This window comes from Lampetra planeri, chromosome 40 (genome assembly GCF_965212315.1).
Source record: "Lampetra planeri chromosome 40, kcLamPlan1.2.h2, whole genome shotgun sequence".
In the NCBI taxonomy this organism is placed as follows: domain Eukaryota; kingdom Metazoa; phylum Chordata; class Hyperoartia; order Petromyzontiformes; family Petromyzontidae; genus Lampetra; species Lampetra planeri.
The window spans coordinates 6,773,407-6,791,484 of NC_136146.1; the positions used below are offsets into that span (position 1 = coordinate 6,773,407).

Below are 18,078 nucleotides of genomic sequence, written 5' to 3' on the forward strand. Positions count from 1 at the left end.
GGAGGCCGTTCGTTTTCGTTTCTCAAGGCGAGCGCTGTTTTCGCGATTTCATCACCTTGGCGTTGAGATCTTGCCGCGCGTGGTTTTGTACGTCGCCGCAACGGCCCCACAGTGTGGTGCACCGAGATGGATGCAGACTCGTGGCTGCCCGTACTGCGTTGTTCGCAAGCGCCTCGCGCTCTCACACTCGGGGTGAAAGCGCTAATCCAGAGATTAGCGCAGCCCCCCGGCTCGTCGCTTCGTCTGTCTGGTGGCCGGTTAGAAACGGCACGGCACAATAGGCGCAGTACAAACAAACACGACCTCTCGCCGGCGCGATGGTCCCATGGGAACTCGTCGCTCTGGAGCAGCAGCAGCAGCTCTCAGAGTGTGGGACCGAGAGGCTCCCCCAGGTGGGCCATGAGGACCCCCCCCCCCCCCCAGGTGTTCCGCGGTGGCTGTGATACAGAGGTCGCAACCGGGTACCCGATACCCGGCTACCTGATACCCAGCTACCCGTACCCGGCCAGGTACGGTACCCGTTTGCGACCCTGGTGCGGCCGGGTACTGGTAGGCCGTGAGTCACTGGTGAGTCACCGTTTGTCACTCATTTCCCAACGTCTTGTCTCTTCTCACAATTCAAGTTCCTAGAATCAGCCCACCCGCGCCTGCAACATGGCTTCATCCCAGAGGTCGCAATCAGGTACCCGATACCCTACCCGGCCGGGTACGGGTACCCGTTTGCGACCCTGGTGCGGCCGGGTACGGGTAAGGAATCAAAACCCGTTTGCGACCTCTGCTGTGATACAAACGGAGCTTGATCCAGACAATAATGACGTCTATAATGCCTTTTGTTGCAGACATTGTCTCGTATTGTACTTCCGATAGTTAATTAAAAAATCAAGTTGTGTAAACTACCACGATTAAACTACCCTAACATCTAAATGTGCCCACCCAAGAAAACACATAGCTACGAGTTAATACATATTGCTATGCTCCGGTAATATGAATCATTTCGTATTGCTGTTAATTAAGAGAGAAGCGAATGCGTTTGGTCAGAATCGAAATATTGAGACTGCAGGAGGAGGAATCCGATGAGCTATGAAGCTCACAGATGCCCATCAGGTGGTGGACCCGCAACCCCCATCCAGAGCCACGTGATCTCAACGTGGCCGTTCCACGGCGCCCGGCGCGCGATTTGCTCGTGAATGATTCCAGACTTGCGCGCTTTTCCGCCTTGTGGGAAAGTCAACAACAACAACGCCGCCCGGTTCGTCATAATGTCGCCCTAGATCAGGGGTCGGCAACCTACGGCTCCGGAGCCGCATGCGGCTCTTTACGGGCTGCTTCTTGACGATATGTACGTATGTACAGTGTGCAGAGGTGGGACAAAGTCATTGTTATGCAAGTCCAAGTCGAGTCGCAAGTCATCAAATTCATGACTCGAGTCTGACTCGAGTCCAAGTCACATGACTCGAGTCCACACCTCTGACAGTATGTACTCAGATGCATTGCGGCTCTTGAAATACTGAATTTTGTACCGAATTGGAAAGAAATGGCTCTTCTTGTTATTTTGGTTGCCGACCCCTGCCCTAGATCAAGGGTGGGGAACGTCCGGCCCACGCGCCGTATGAGGCCCACGAAATCATTTGGGTCTGGCCCTGCCAAGGCAACCGCAGGCGGGACTCGAAATTCAATAAATCTAGAGGAGCAAACCTGGAAAAGCAGCTGCGAGTAGCAACATCATCATCAATACCGGCTAACATCACACGCCTCGCCAGAGAGAAGCAGTTCCAGCCATCGCATTAGGGTTAATTAAGTGAGTTAATTAAATGTTTGACCAAATATAACAGGCTAATTTTGAAGTTGATAATGTTGTATGGCCCGCGAATGATGTTATAGATATCCAAATGGCCCTTGGCAGATACAAGTTGTCCAACCCCTGCCCTAGACCGTCACGGAATAAGAAACGTCATGTGCTCGTCGGCAAACGGGAATGTACAGCGTGGTCCAGATGTCTTGTGACCCGCATTTCATTCTGTATAAACGTAATTTTTTTTTCAAGTCAGGTTTATTTAAAACGGCAATGAAATTAAAATTAATGAAAATAAAATAATAAAAATCACCGAGGTTAATTACTCATCTGAGTTATTAACCTCGGTGATTTTTATTATTTTATTTTCATTAATTTTAATGTCATTGCCGTTTTAAATAAACCTGACTTTACCAAAAAAAACTAAGAGTACCGGTCAGATGGGGCTGAAGTTAAACCCTGGTCATCAATGCAGTGGTGGGCTTACCGATAAAGCCACCCCACACCCCCCCTGTTTAAGAATGTGGAATTTCCTCCGGTGCAATCAAACGGGCGATAGTTGCCAGCTCAGCCACGGGCTGGTTCGAGCCGTCCCTCTGTGAAAAACAAAACAAGAATTAAGCTCTCCTGCCATTTCCATGCCCTTGCATTCTCTGCCACGTGACCTCTCCCTGAAGAAGAGTTCAGGTTAATGAGACACCGGTGGTGGTGAATGGTGTTAGGCAACAGCCAAAGGCCGCGTTGTTGCCCCTCTATCCAGTGCCAGATTATCGTAGTAACACAAGTAGCTACACGTGTGTGGTAGCTACATATGTAGTAGCTACTACACACGCGTGTAGTAGCTGCTGCTACTACATGTGTAGCTACTACACGTGCAGCTACTATACATGTAGTAGCTACAACACGTGTAGTAGCTACTGCACGTGTAGTAGCTACTGCACGTTTAGTAGCTACTACATATGTAGCTACAACACATGTAATACATATGTAGTAGCTACTACATATGTAGCTACAACACATGTAATACATATGTAGTAGCTACATATGTAGTAGCTACTACACGTGCAGTAGCTACTACACGTGTAGTAGCAACACGTGTAGTAGCTACTACACGTCTAGTAGCTACATATGTAGTAGCTACTACACGTGTAGTAGCTACTGCACGTGTAGTAGCTACTGCACGTGTAGTAGCTACTGCACGTGTAGTAGCTACTACATATGTAGCTATGTAGATATGTAGCTACTACACGTGTAGTAGCTACATATGTAGTAGCTACTAAACGTGCAGTAGCTACTACACGTGCAGTAGCTACTGCACGTGTTGTAGCTACTGCACGTTTAGTAGCTACTACATATGTAGCTACAACACATGTAATACATATGTAGTAGCTACTACATATGTAGCTACAACACATGTAATACATATGTAGTAGCTACATATGTAGTAGCTACTACACGTGCAGTAGCTACTACACGTGCAGTAGCTACTACACGTGTTGTAGCTACTACATGTATAGTAGCTGCACGTGTAGTAGCTACTACACGTGTAGTAGCTGCACGTGCAGTAGCTACATATCTCGTAGCTACATATGTAGCTACTACACGTGTAGTAGCTACTACACGTGTAGTAGCTGCACGTGTAGTGGCTACATATCTCGTAGCTACATATGTAGCTACTACACGTGCAGTAGCTACTACACGTGTAGTAGCTGCACGTGTAGTAGCTACATATCTCGTAGCTACATATGCAGCTACTACACGTGTAGTAGCTGCACGTGTAGTAGCTACTACACGTGTAGTAGCTACTACACGTGTAGTAGCTACTACTATTGTCATTGCAGTGCGTAATTAATGTGGCTCTGCACTCTTGATATTGTAGGAGTGTCATAACAATTAGTGTTGTTATAACAATTCTACATTTATTAAAAGTTGCGCATTTCGATGTGACGTCACATTTCTCCCCGTCACAAATGTCTGACCCCCTAGGTGCGTGACGTCATTTATGGACGGCCCCTTTGTGCGCTGGCGACTCCGTGCGAGGCCGCGCGCGTTCCCTGAACGGTCGGCAGAGGGCACGTGAAGCCTTGCAGGAGAGAGAGGGAGAGGGAGGGAGAGGGAGGGAGGGGGAGGGAGAGGGAGGGAGAGGGAGGGAGGGGGAGGGAGAGGGAGGGAGAGGGAGGGAGAGGGAGGGAGAGGGAGGGAGAGGGAGGGAGGGAGAGGGAGGGGGGGGGAGGGAGAGGGAGGAGGGAGAGGGAGGAGGGAGAGGGAGGAGGGAGAGGGAGGGGGGGGGAGGGAGAGGGAGGAGGGAGAGGGAGGAGGGAGAGGGAGGAGGGAGAGGGAGGAGGGAGAGGGGGGAGGGAGAGGGAGGAGGGAGAGGGAGGGAGAGGGAGGGAGGGAGAGGGAGGGAGGGAGGGGGGGGAGGGAGAGGGAGGAGGGAGGAGGGAGAGGGAGGAGGGAGAGGGGGGAGGGAGAGGGGGGAGGGAGAGGGAGGAGGGAGAGGGAGGAGGGAGAGGGAGAGGGAGGAGGGAGAGGGGGGAGGGAGAGGGAGGAGGGAGAGGGAGGGAGAGGGAGGGAGGGAGAGGGAGGGAGGGAGAGGGAGGGGGGGGGAGGGAGAGGGAGGAGGGAGAGGGAGAGGGAGGAGGGAGAGGGGGGAGGGAGAGGGAGGAGGGAGGAGGGAGAGGGAGGAGGGAGAGGGAGGAGGGAGAGGGAGGAGGGAGAGGGAGGAGGGAGAGGGAGAGGGAGGAGGGAGAGGGGGGAGGGAGAGGGAGGAGGGAGAGGGAGGAGGGAGGAGGGAGAGGGGGGAGGGAGAGGGGGGAGGGAGAGGGGGGAGGGAGAGGGAGGAGGGAGAGGGAGGAGGGAGAGGGGGGAGGGAGAGGGAGGAGGGAGAGGGAGGAGGGAGAGGGGGGAGGGAGAGGGAGGAGGGAGAGGGAGGAGGGAGGAGGGAGAGGGAGGAGGGAGAGGGAGGAGGGAGAGGGGGGAGGGAGAGGGAGGAGGGAGAGGGAGGAGGGAGAGGGAGGAGGGAGAGGGGGGAGGGAGAGGGAGGAGGGAGAGGGAGGAGGGAGGAGGGAGAGGGGGGAGGGAGAGGGAGGAGGGAGAGGGGGGAGGGAGAGGGAGGAGGGAGGAGGGAGGAGGGAGAGGGGGGAGGGAGAGGGGGGAGGGAGAGGGAGGAGGGAGAGGGGGGAGGGAGAGGGAGGAGGGAGAGGGAGGAGGGAGAGGGAGGAGGGAGAGGGGGGAGGGAGAGGGAGGAGGGAGAGGGAGGAGGGAGAGGGAGGAGGGAGAGGGAGGAGGGAGAGGGAGGAGGGAGAGGGAGGAGGGAGAGGGGGGAGGGAGAGGGAGGAGGGAGAGGGAGGAGGGAGAGGGAGGAGGGAGAGGGGGGAGGGAGAGGGAGGAGGGAGAGGGAGGAGGGAGAGGGAGGAGGGAGAGGGGGGAGGGAGGAGGGAGGAGGGAGGAGGGAGAGGGAGGGGGAGGGAGGGGGAGGAGGGAGAGGGAGGAGGGAGAGGGAGGAGGGAGGGGGAGGGAGGAGGGAGAGGGAGGAGGGAGGAGGGAGAGGGAGGAGGGAGGAGGGAGAGGGAGGAGGGAGGAGGGAGGAGGGAGGAGGGAGAAGGGAGAGGGAGGAGGGAGAGGGGGGAGGGAGAGAGCCCACGTGTGTTGCGATCATATGATCGCAGCATCATCATCATCGTCAGCTTCACCCAACTCGCGACAACTTCCTCGTCGTTAGCCAGCGACGGCCAAAACCCACCCCACCCGCTCTCCTCTCGCCATACAATCAGCAGCAGCAGCATCAGCTGTGCTGGCGTGAGTACTGTCAAGTTCTGCTGCTGGGAGCTGCAGTACGTTCAGCAAGGCAGCGGGTCTTGGTGGCGGCTGTGTTTGGCTCCACAAGCAGCAGCAGTCGAGTTGAGCGGTGAGCGGTTTCGTAATCGGCAGCAGCAGCGCGAAGTGGATTAGCAACAGAAGCAGCAGTCTCGAAGGGGGCAGCAGGGGCTGTGAGTCCCAGCAAGATACACAAGCAGCTGGTGACTTCATCAGCAGCAGCAGCAGCAGCAGTTGTTGTTGACTGCAGCAGTAGTAGTTGTTGTTGACTGCAGCAGCAGTAGTTGTTGTTGACTGCAGCAGCAGTAGTTGTTGTTGACTGCAGCAGCAGTAGTAGTTGTTGACTGCAGCAGTAGCAGCAGTAGCAGCAGTAGTAGTTGACTCCAATTAGCAGCAGTAGGTGTGTTGACTAGAATAGCAGCAGCCGTAGTGGTGAAATAAGTTCCACATTCGTACGAGAACGGCAGCAGCAGCAGCTGCAGCTGCAGCGGGGACCATGAAGACCTCGCGGCTCCTCCTCCTGCTGCTGCTGCTGCTACTCGCCTCCTGCTGCAGCTGCAGCAGCAGCGCGGCGCGGAGTGTGGAGGGGAGTCGAAACCAGGGGGGGCCCAACGTGGTGTTCGTGCTCACTGACGACCAGGACGTAGTCCTGGGGGGCATGGTAAGAGGGGCGGGGTGGGGGGGGGGTGTGTCTGTGTGTGTGTCTGTGTGTGTGTCTGTCTTGATGTGTGTCTCTGTGTGTCTGTGTGTCTGTCTTGATGTGTGTCTGTGTGTGTGTATGTCTTGATGTGTGTCTGTGTGTGTGTGTCTTGATGTGTGTCTGTGTGTGTGTGTGTCTTGATGTGTGTGTGTGTGCGTGTGTCTGTGTGTTGGTGTCTGTCTTGATGTGTGTCTGTGTGTGTGTCTGTCTTGATGTGTCGTTCTTGATGTGTGTGTGTATGTCTTGATGTGTGTGTGTGTGTGTCTGTGTGTGTGTCTTGATGTGTGTCTGTGTGTGTGTCTTGATGTGTGTCTGTGTGTGTCTGTGTGTGTGTCTGTCTTGATGTGTGTGTGTCTGTGTGTGTGTGTGTGTCTGTCTGTCTTGATGTGTGTTTGTGTCTGTGTGTGTGTGTGTCTGTGTGTGTGTCTTGATGTGTGTCTGTGTGTGTGTCTTGATGTGTGTGTGTCTGTGTGTGTGTCTCTGTGTGTGTGCGTCTGTGTGTGTCTGTGTGTGTATGTCTATCTTGATGTGTGTGTCTGTCTTGATGTGTGTGTGTGTCTATCTTGATGTGTGTCTGTCTATGTGTGTGTCTTGTCTTGATGTGTGTCTTTGGGGAGCGGTGGTGTATCGGTTAACGCGCTACCCTATGATCCCGGCGACCCGGGTTCGATTCCCGCTCACGGCCAACACCAGTGACAATTATCTGAACCGGTCCTGGGCCCCCCTAGGTCGACTCAGCCTCAAATGAGTACCTGGTGCGGTGTGTAGTAAACATTGCCGTTGGGGAGACACATTTGTTGATAACAACATACATGCCAGATCATTGTCTCGTGTTTGAATTCCTCTCGTTGGCTCTCTCTCTCTCTCTGCCTGTCCATCCGTAATGTCCGCCTGAATCACTGTCTGTCAAACTTGTCTCATTGGTGTCATCACCTGCACGTGTCTCTCTGCCCACCTGTTTGATCGCCCGCCTGTCTCTCCAGCACATCATCTGTCTAATTGCGAGTGTCTCCCTGCCCGCTGTCCCATTCCCCGATTACATGCAAGTCCTAAGAGCCTGGCATTTGTGTTGTCTCGTTCAACACGTGGCCGTGCCCTGTCGACATTCACAATGTTTGTAGTAGTGATTTATAACAATAGTGATTTATAACAATAGTGATTATAACAATAGTGATTTATAACAATAGTGATTTATAACAATAGTGATTATAACAATAGTGATTTATAACAATAGTGATTATAACAATAGTGATTTATAACAATAGTGATTTATAACAATAGTGATTTATAACAATAGTGATTTATAACAATAGTGATTATAACAATAGTGATTTATAACAATAGTGATTATAACAATAGTGATTTATAACAATAGTGATTTATAACAATAGTGATTATAACAATAGTGATTATAACAATAGTGATTATAACAATAGTGATTTATAACAATAGTGATTTATAACAATAGTGATTATAACAATAGTGATTTATAACAATAGTGATTATAACAATAGTGATTTATAACAATAGTGATTATAACAATAGTGATTTATAACAATAGTGATTTATAACAATAGTGAAGACTTCCCGGCTCTGGGGGCCACGTGTGGCTCACTCAAGGGGCCGTCCATAAATGACGTCACGCACCTGGGGGGGGGGGGGGTATCAGACGATGTGTGGCGAGGTGGGGGGGGGTTGAGAAATGTGACGTCACATCAAAATGCGCAACTTTAAATAAACATAGACAACACGTTCTACTTAATTAAATAAACTTGTGTGACTTTACCGAAATAATCAAAGAGTATGCTTTATTATCCTTTTGAGACTCTAGTGGTAGTGCCTTACGCCGGCAATGCATACTCCAAGGCAGCCTATTTTAGTAACGTGATTGATTCAGCTCACGGCCAATACCAGTAACGATTATCTGAACCAGTCCAGCCTGGGCCTGGTACGATGTGTAAACATCGCCTCTAGGGAGACAAAGGCGGCCGGGTGTGGTGCTGACCACCCTACCACCCCATCTTGTGCCGTTCCAGCCTTTAGAACCCTTGCCTCAACCGTCTGTTAAGGCTATTCGGGGGGGGGGGGGCTTTGTCTTTTTAATATAAATGTATCAGTAAACGTTACGTAACGTGTCCTGAATGAATTGCTGTGACGTGCGTTGACTAATGCTCAACTCGTTTGACGCAATAACGCAGTGGAGTGTGAATACAGAACGCACTGCGTGGCGATGTTTCCCCAGTCACGCGCCTGCGTTGACTCATAAAAGCGCAGGAGCTCAGCACGTGATGTCTCAACCTGCCCTGAGCCCCCTCCACCCAGAGGTCGCAACCGGGTACCCGATACCCGGCTACCCGTACCCGGCCGGGTACGGGTACCCGTTTGCGACCCTGGTGCGGCCGGGTACGGGTACGGGTAGGCCGTGAGTCACTGGTGAGTCACCGTTTGTCACTCATTTCCCAACGTCTTGTCTCTTCTCACAATTCAAGTTCCTAGAATCAACCCACCCGCGCCTGCAACATGGCTTCATCCCAGAGGTCGCAATCGGGTACCCGATACCCGTACCCTACCCGTACCCGGCCGGGTACGGGTAGGGTACGGGTAAGGCCGGGTACGGGTACCCGTTTGCGACCCTGGTGCGGCCGGGTACGGGTAAGGAATCAAAACCCGTTTGCGACCTCTGCCTCCACCCCACCCCTCTAGGTCGACTCAGCCATAAATGAGTGCCTGGCCTTGTCGCCAGGTGTGCAAGAGATCGGCAGTGGGGATACAAAGGCGACCGTGTGTGAATGCTCGCTGCCCCAGTGCATTTTAGTGGCGTAACGCTGCAGGTCTTCTTCATGAATCGGCGATGGGTAACGACACGATATGCTGCCTACGCGTCTCTTAAAGATAACCGCACGTGCGTCTTGCCGGCTACAGACGGTAACTGCTCAGCGTCGAGAATGATAACCTGGGGCACGTTACCACACGTGTTGCCACAGTCGGTCGCACGGATCCATTTAGTGCAGCAGCAGCATCATCATCGCGATCCATGGGCGTTTTCGTCATTCCTTTCCACTTTCCTCTCTGCCTTGTGCCGGTCTTCTCCAGGAGTGGCCAAATCTTCCTGGCGGCAATCTCCTCTTGTGTCGTCGTCATCGTCAAGACGTTCTCTGTGCGGTCTCCCTCTCTTTCCCGGTTACTTCCATTTTACTGAACAGCAACACACTTGAAATCTTCCTGTTGTTGTCCATGCTACACGTGGGTTGTCCAAAGAGTGTCAGTCCCCTTTCTCATCACTGCCTGCATCATCAACATTCTTCTCACTTCTACGCCGGTCATTCTTTGTGTCCAGCGAAGATCCAGCAGTATCCCTCTGTAGCAATGCGTTTCTAACGCCAATATCTGATCTCTGTCGGTATTGTATTAAGTCTCGCAGGGCTGAATGCAGCATACGGATGTAGGGGATCCGCGAGCCACCCTCACGCACCACGCAAACACGACGTCACCCGGGCCAAGGCGTGCCAGACGGGAATGTGTATTGGAGATGGGTTAAAGGGCGCTGTGGGACGGGTGTTCGAGGTTGGTTGTGGAACGAGTGTTGATGTGCATTGGTGAATAACACTGGTCAACAACTTAAAAACATTTTTTTCTGGCCTGGACTTTTGCAGCTGTTCTAGACTATTTTCAGGGTGCTGATTCCAAATCTGATCTCAGATTTGCTCTATCACATCTCATTTTTATGCTATCGGCATACCCCATTTGCATTGATTTTACCCAAAATTAACTGTCACTTATGATTGCAAGTTGTTGCGAGTCAGTGACTGCTTTAGTGTTAAAATATGGTGCTGTGTTTTTAGAATAGTGTGTTTATAATATAATTGTATGTAGATATCCACATTTATTTAATATTTTTCTTCTGCAGTTTTTATTGAAAATGCAATATTTTACATCTCAAAAACCTGATGTGATAGACAAAAACTGAAGCCAGCTTTGGAATCGGCACCCCAAAATTACATTATTGCCGTTGGAATACCTTATGCCAAAAAAAGTGTGTTGACCAGTGTTAAAGAAGTGCTTCAAAACATTCTCGACTCCTCTTCACGGAAACAAAAACACCGATTCTTAAGCCCAGCATAGAAGGTAAAGGTGCAGCCGTGCAGTTGCGCGCTCGCATCACTGCTGCGGGAAGGGCTTCCGCTACGATGCAGCCCCCTAGACATTCGTTGTTGCCTCCGCTTCCACGCTGGCCGAAACATTTTGTAAGAGTTTGGAGCACCCACACTTAGAATGATGGCTTTAATCGAAGTTGTCTTGTGGTTGTTGTTGTTGTTGTTGTTTTTTGACTTGCATCCCGCTGGGATTTGTGCACACAGCGTTGGTGTACGGCGCTTTTTTTCCGGAAGACTTTGCAGTCTTTTCCTGGATTTTTCTGTTTGCGCGTAGTCACTTTAAGACGTTTTCTTGCTCATGTTTTTTGTTTGTTGCGGTTGCACCCGATTCAAGAGCCGAATGGCTCACAGGGCTACACCAAATACATGAAACTGAAACACACGTTACCCCCACCACGTGCGACCCGCCGATCCGACTACCCGCGGTGTAACTCACAAGGTACTGCTGGGTGGGCAGAGGGTTTAAGCAACTTTTTTGTTTATTTTTACCCTTTGACAATCTTCAAACAACCACCTTTTTTTGCGGACGTATTCCACCGATGACACGTGCGCGTTGGGAGTAACGTTTGGTTGTGAATCGCGCGCGGACCTGCACACGCGCGCCTCGTGAGCTCAGGAGTGGCTGCGTCGTGTAAACCCAACAGCTGTGGACGCTGTTGCCGGGTCCAACTGACCGTGGCTTCGTCGTCTTTCTCCCCGCCTCTAGACCCCGCTCAAGAAAACCATCGCCCTCATCGGAGACGAAGGGGCGACCTTCACCAACGCGGTGAGCGCACGGACCGTCGAGTGACCGGCGACTCTCTCACCGACCGCCGCTCCGATTAAGTAACAAATCGATCGGACCGCACCAGGGGATCGGCAGCCAAAGTTCTAGATTTTAAGCTTTCGTGACTGCAAGGATTCATACTCTTAGGTTTGTTCGGTAAAGTCGCGTAGGTAAAAAATAATAAAAATAAAATAATAATAATAAGTGAAAAGAAATCAATTCAATCACGACGTTTCGGAGGCAACACAAGTCTCCGTCTTCAGGTGGGACCGTCACAGCTAAATTTACCGTATCAAGTGAAGTTCCGTGCCCGGGGGGAATGGAGCGAGTGCTGTGAACGGGATTGAAAACACAATCGAGGTTTTTTTTGGGTCGGATCGCGTAAATATAAACGCGTCGTTAAGCCCGCCACCACCCGACAGGGCCGCTTAGTAAGGGTTGTCACGTAAACAGAACGTGCCAATTCTACCACAGCACTACACCGGTGTGTTGGAGAGCAAATCCACAACATTTACAACCCGAGTACGACGTTTCGACACATTTATATTTACGCGATCTAACGCAAATAACCTATTCTGTCATATTAGTCGCGAAAGCCTCCGTGGGATAGAAAACAGAAAACGTGTTCAAAGCCACGCACCCCCCCCCCCCGCCACCGGCGACCTCTGACCCCTCATCTACAACCGCCGCTCCTCCCTCTCCCAGTTCGTCGCCAGCCCGCTCTGCTGCCCCAGCCGTAGCAGCATCCTGACGGGAAAGTACCCGCACAACCACGGCGTGGTGAACAACTCGCTCTCCGGCAACTGCAGCAGCGCCGCGTGGCAGAAGCTGCAGGAGGCGGACGCCTTCCCCGTGCACCTCCACCGCGCTGGCTACCACACGTTCTTCGCCGGGAAGTACCTCAACCAGGTGCGTGCGTGCGTGTGTGCGTGCGTGCGTGCGTGTGTGCGTGCGTGCGTGCGAGTGTGCGTGCGAGCGAGTGTGCGTGCGAGTGTGCGTGCGTGCGAGCGAGTGTGCGTGCGAGTGTGCGTGCGTACGAGTGTGCGAGCGTGCGAGTGTGCGTGCGAGTGTCCGTGCGTCCGTGCGTGCGTGTGTGCATGCGTGTGTGCGTGTGTGTGTGCGAGTGTGCGTCCGCGTGTGCGTGCGTGTGTGCGAGTGTGTGTTGAACTTCTTTTGCGCCGTACCGTAGCCGCCAACCGCGCCCATCGGAGGCTGCGGGGGAAGGGCAACAAACTGAAAGACGGAAAGCGTAAAGAAATTAGTTTGTCAATCTAGATAGCGGCTTCCTAATATATCGAAAGCAAGAGCGTTCCAGACGGCCGTAGAAGCACATCTGAAGGCGACGGTCTTTGTTCGACGGTTAGCCAAAAGCCGCCGCTGTGAGGATGAGCGAAGTTCGCGTGACGGTTTATGCTCCTTAACGAGATCAGCGAGGTACTGTGGTTCATCTGTGGCAAGCGCTTTGTGTGTAATGAGTGCAACCTCATCATGTATTCGTTTGGCACCCGGAAGCCAACGCATGCAGCTTGGTAATGTTTTTGCCAGACGTCCCGTAGAGTAGTGAGTTGCAATAAACAGTCTGTTAAAGGCTGCATGGAGGAAATAAAACTCAACTAAACAACTTCAAGGACAGTGCATACATTTTCAGAGTTGTGTTTTTCGTTTGCATTCCGACTGCAGGTATTGTGGTCAATGCAAACATGACTCCTTGTAAAAAAAAGGTGTCAGTTTTGTTGCCAGATAAAAGGGTAAAAAAACATTATTATATTATTATAAACTATTTTTGTTTTACCAGGTAAGGCTCACTGAACGATATAGGTCTTATTCAGAGGCGACGTGGCCACAAACGATAGCCCGACGAAGTGGCTCATCGCGTGCAAATGTACAGCAGCCAAATACTCCAAACACACACGTTCATTCTAAAAGTGGAGGGAAAGACCGGAGGACCCGGAGAAAAATCCACGCGACCGCAGGGAGAGAGAAAGAGAGACAAACACAGAATCCAAATGTACAGCAGCAGGCGTCAGGGTCGGGATCGAACCAGCGACATCCTGCACACCGGCCGAGGTAGTTAACATCTCGGTCATTGCATCAGCGCAGCATGTTGTGAGACAACGCTTGTCTCCTCCTCGTCACAATCCCTCCGTTCCCTGTTGCAACCCCTGTCCCCCCCATCATCTCTCTCACCCCCCTCCCCCCAGTATGGTGACAAGTCTGTTGGAGGAGTGGCGCATGTCCCTCCAGGGTGGGATGTGTGGAATGGCCTGGTGAGTGTCGGCACGATAACACACACGCGTTAACACACATGTTAACACACGCGTTAACACACGTGTTAACACACACGGTAACACACGTGTTAACACACACGGTAACACACGTGTTAATACACGTGTTAACACACACGGTAACACACGTGTTAATACACGTGTTAACACACACGGTAACACACGTGTTAATACACGTGTTAACACACACGGTAACACACGTGTTAATACACACGTGAACACACACGTTGATACACACGTGAACACGCGCGTTACCACACGCGCATTGATGCACGTGTTACCACCCACACGTTAACACACGCACGTTAACACACGCGTTAACACACGCGTTAACACACGCGTTGACACACACGTTAACACACGCGTTAACACACGCGTTAACACACGCGTTAACACACGCGTTAACACACGCGTTGACACACACGTTAACACACGCGTTAACACACGCGTTAACACACGCGTTAACACACGCGTTAACACACGCGTTGACACACACGTTAACACACGCGTTAACACACGCGTTAACACATGCGTTAACACACGCGTTGACACACACGTGAACACACGCGTTAACACACGTGTTACTACCCACGTGCATTCCTTAATGGTCTCTGCCTCGCCCACCATCCTACGGCAGTTTGCGCGGCTTAACGCCGTAGCAAAGAAAGATTAATGTCCCCCGCGTAGCGTCAGCAGAGACTCGAGGCAAGTGCTGAAGGCCGCCACGGCACACGAGGGGGGGTGGGTGGGTGGCCAGAATGACGTCCAGCAGCTTTTGTCTCCCCAGCGGCGATGTTTACACTGTACCCATTTGACGTTGAGTCGACCTAGGGGGAGGCCCAGGACTGGTTATCATCACCAATGTTAACCGGAAGCGGGAATTGGACTCAGGTCGCCGGGTTCACAGCGCGGCACACGAACCTGCATGCCACGCGAGGTAGTGGACATCGCCTAGTCATCGTGGCGTGCAGTTGTCTCACTCGGTTCACGCTCTGGACGCAATCTTCTCCGCCGCTGTCACCGACGGACAGATGGAGCTTCCCGTGTCTCTACACGCCTCTCTGTTAACCTGTTCAACCAGACATGGGCACACTTTGGGCATTTGATAGACACGACAGTCGGAGAATTTTTTTTTCGTAAACCAAACGGCGCACGTACGGTACGAAGCAATTGCAACAACAACATACAACTATGAGACATCTCCTTTACCAGTGGCAAAATATAGTAATAGGTTTTTACCCTTTCAAATGGTACAAAAACTGACACCTTTATACAAGGCATCATGTTTGCAATAACCACAACGCAAGCAGTCAAAATGCAAACAAAAAGAAACAACTCTGATAATGATGATATGCACTGTCCTTGAAGTTGATTGGTCCACACCCGAGACAGCTTTTCTTAGAGCCTAGGCTCCATTGGTGTTGGACCAGATGACGCCAAAAGGCGCACAACTCAAAAACCGCGCACTATCAGAGTATTGAGAGCTCGGGGTAAGCATTTACACCATTGGAACCTCCTTTTCCAGTAAAAAAATAGGATAATTGTTTTTTTACCCTTTTATCTGGCAACAAAACTGACACCTTTTTTTACAAGGAGTCATGTTTGCATTGACCACAATACCTGCGGTTGGAACGCAAACAATAAACACAACTCTGATAATGTACGCACTGTCATTGAAATGTATTGGTCCACACCCGAGACAGCTTTTCTTAGAGCCTAGTCTCCATTGGTGTTGGACCAGATGACGCCAAAAGGCGCACAACTCAAAAACCGCGCACTATCAGTGCATACAACGCACATGCTGCAACATCCCATGGGGAGCAGCCTCGCGGCTTTGTGTTTCCACACCGCATCTCCGTGATCTCGTTGATTCTGGCGCGAACTAAGGAGCCAACTCGTGAACTAACGAGTTAACATACGAAGTAACGAACTAACAAACTAACCAGCGAGCGAGAAAACTCCCCGCCGGCCACGAGTTTGCTGGAGCCCAGGGCAGCGTTGTGTGGCGCCAGCTCGCACAAGAGGACGTGGGGCCCAGGGCGTCGTGGCGGGTCTCTCTCTGCTGCTCTTACTTCGCTCTGGAGGGGATGGTGCCCAGGGCCACATCCTGGGAATAACGCAATTACCGTGTTCCCTTCGTTACGCTACAAACTTGCTCTGTCCGCGAATTTGGCTATCCGCGATGCGCGTCTGGAACACTGCACGACTACTGACTGCATCGAGAGAGAAAGAAAGTGAGGAGATGAAGTGATGAGATGAAGTGATGAGATAAAAAGTTGCGTTGTACAATATTCGTAGATCCAACAATACCGTTACCCACAAAATGTGGCTACACACGAGCATCTCCGAAACGTAATCTCCTCGTCACGAATATCGAGGGAACGCCCGTGACACCCGTGACGCCCGTGACCCCGCGACGCCCGTGACCCCGTGACCCCGTGACACGCGTGACGCCATGACACCGTGACCCCGTGACACCGTAAGTAACGCCATGACCCCGTGACGCCTGTGACCCCGTGACGCCCGTGACGCCCGTGGCGCCGTGACCCCGTGACCCCCGTGACGTCGTGACCCCGTGACGCCATGACGCCCGTGACCCCGTGACGCCCGTGACCCCGTGACGTTGTGACGCCCGTGACGCCCGTGACCCCGTGATGCCGTGACACCGTGACGCTGTGACGCCCCTGACCCCGTGACCCCGTGACACCGTGACGCCGTGACGCCCGTGACGCCTGTGACCCCGTGACCCCGTGATGCCGTGACACCGATCTTATTTCCCTGCCGGCGCCTGTCCCCTGCGCGCGATCTCTCGTCCGCAGGTGCAAAACTCCAAGTACTACAACTACTCGCTGTCTGTCAACGGCAAGCTGGAGGAGCACGGAGCGGACTACGGCAAGGACTACCTGACGGACCTCATCGTAAGACTCGGTGCCGCCCGGCGGTCGCGGGCGGCGATGGCGTCCGCTACGACCGCGGTGGTTTTGCGATTGGGCACGCACGGGCGCCGTTGTGGATGTGAATTGGGGATCTATAAACGCGATCGATCGATGGGAACGCGTGATTGTTTCCAAGGCGCCTTTCTGAAACCGCGGCCCCTCTACGTGGACGATCGTTCTCCCGTGAAAACATCCGAGCCATGAAATGTAAATATGTTGACGCATTGAAGTTGTTGCTGTTGTTGTTGATGATGGTGTGGGTTCAATCCAGACCCTTGACGCCTGTTGTATATTTGTAGTTTGCTCTTTCTCTCTCTTTCCTTCCCCGTGGTCGCGTTGACTTTTCTCTGGGTCCTCCAGTTTTTCCCTCCACATTTAGAATCAACGTGCATTTCGAGTACACTGGTCAACACACTTTTTCTGGCATAAGGTATTCCAACGGTTTTAATGTGATTTTGGGGTGCCGATTCCAAATCTGGCATCAGTTTTTGTCTATCAAATATTGCATTTTCAATAAAAACTGCAGACGAAAAATATTAAATAAATGTGGATATCTACATCAAATTATATTATAAACACACTATCCTAAAAATACAGCACCATATTTTAACACTAAAGCAGTCACTGACTCGCAACAACTTGCAATCATAAGTGGCAGAGTTAATTTCGGGTAAAATCAATGAAAATGGGGTATGCCGATAGCATAAAAACGAGATGTTATAGAGCAAATCTGAGATCAGATTTGGAATCAGCACCCTGAAATTAGTCTAAAACAGCTGCAAAAGTCCAGGCCAGAAAAAAAAATGTTTTCTTTTTTGTTGACCAGTGGTATTTGGCTGCTATAAATGTACACGCGATAATATGCCACTTCGTTGAGCTATCATTAGTGGTGGCCAGCTCGCTTCTGTATAATAGCTGCATAGCTCAGTGGGGCCTTACCTGGCAAAAGTAACAAAACAAACGAACGAATTCCGTTGCTCGGCAGGCGAACCGCTCCCTGCACTTCCTGGACGGCTGGAGCCGCCACCTCGCGACGCCGTTCTTCATGATGCTGTCGACGTCGGCCCCCCACTCTCCCTGGGACGCGGCCCCCCAGTTCCAAAACAGCTTCGTCGGAACCAAAGCCCCCCGCGACGGCAGCTTCAACGTGCACGGCAAGGTGCGGGGGGGGGGGGCGATGGCGAGGGGGGAGCGAATCCGGGCATCTGGCCGCCGGGGATGAGGCCGACATCTGTCAATTGCGGCGGGCAGATTGGTCTCGGCCGGCCCACCCACCCACCGAAAATAATAATGAAACAATGGCCCACAGTGGCCCACAGTGGCCCTCAGTGGCCCACAGTGGCCCACAGTGGCCCTCAGTGGCCCACAGTGGCCCACAGTGGCCCACAGTGGCCCACAGTGGCCCACAGTGGCCCTCCGTGGCCCTCCGTGGGCCTCCGTGGCCCACCGTGGCCCGCTGTGGCTCTCTGTGGCCCTCCGTGGCCCACCGTGGACCGCCGCCGAACCGGCGTTTTGACGTCGGTCGTCGTCGCCGCCGATCCGTTGCGACGTCAGAGCGCGAGAGGGTTTATCGTCGAGCCGTAGCGCCCGCGTGGAGCTCAGGCAGTGCTGGTCGGGACCTCGCTTCTC

At 52.3% G+C, this 18,078-nt stretch overlaps 1 protein-coding gene across 1 annotated transcript in view; it reads left to right on the forward strand.

Moving 5' to 3' along the window:
• Positions 1-5,995: 5,995 nt before the first annotated feature.
• The window catches only part of LOC144731804 (N-acetylglucosamine-6-sulfatase-like), a 28,586-nt gene continuing 16,503 nt past the window's right edge, over positions 5,996-18,078 (forward strand). The window contains exons 1-6 of the mRNA XM_078613052.1: positions 5,996-6,269; positions 11,169-11,228; positions 11,934-12,137; positions 13,430-13,495; positions 16,333-16,431; positions 17,435-17,608. Coding sequence (XP_078469178.1) covers positions 6,105-6,269; positions 11,169-11,228; positions 11,934-12,137; positions 13,430-13,495; positions 16,333-16,431; positions 17,435-17,608 — 768 coding nt within the window. The 5' untranslated portion in view covers positions 5,996-6,104. The remainder of the gene's footprint in view (positions 6,270-11,168; positions 11,229-11,933; positions 12,138-13,429; positions 13,496-16,332; positions 16,432-17,434; positions 17,609-18,078) is intronic.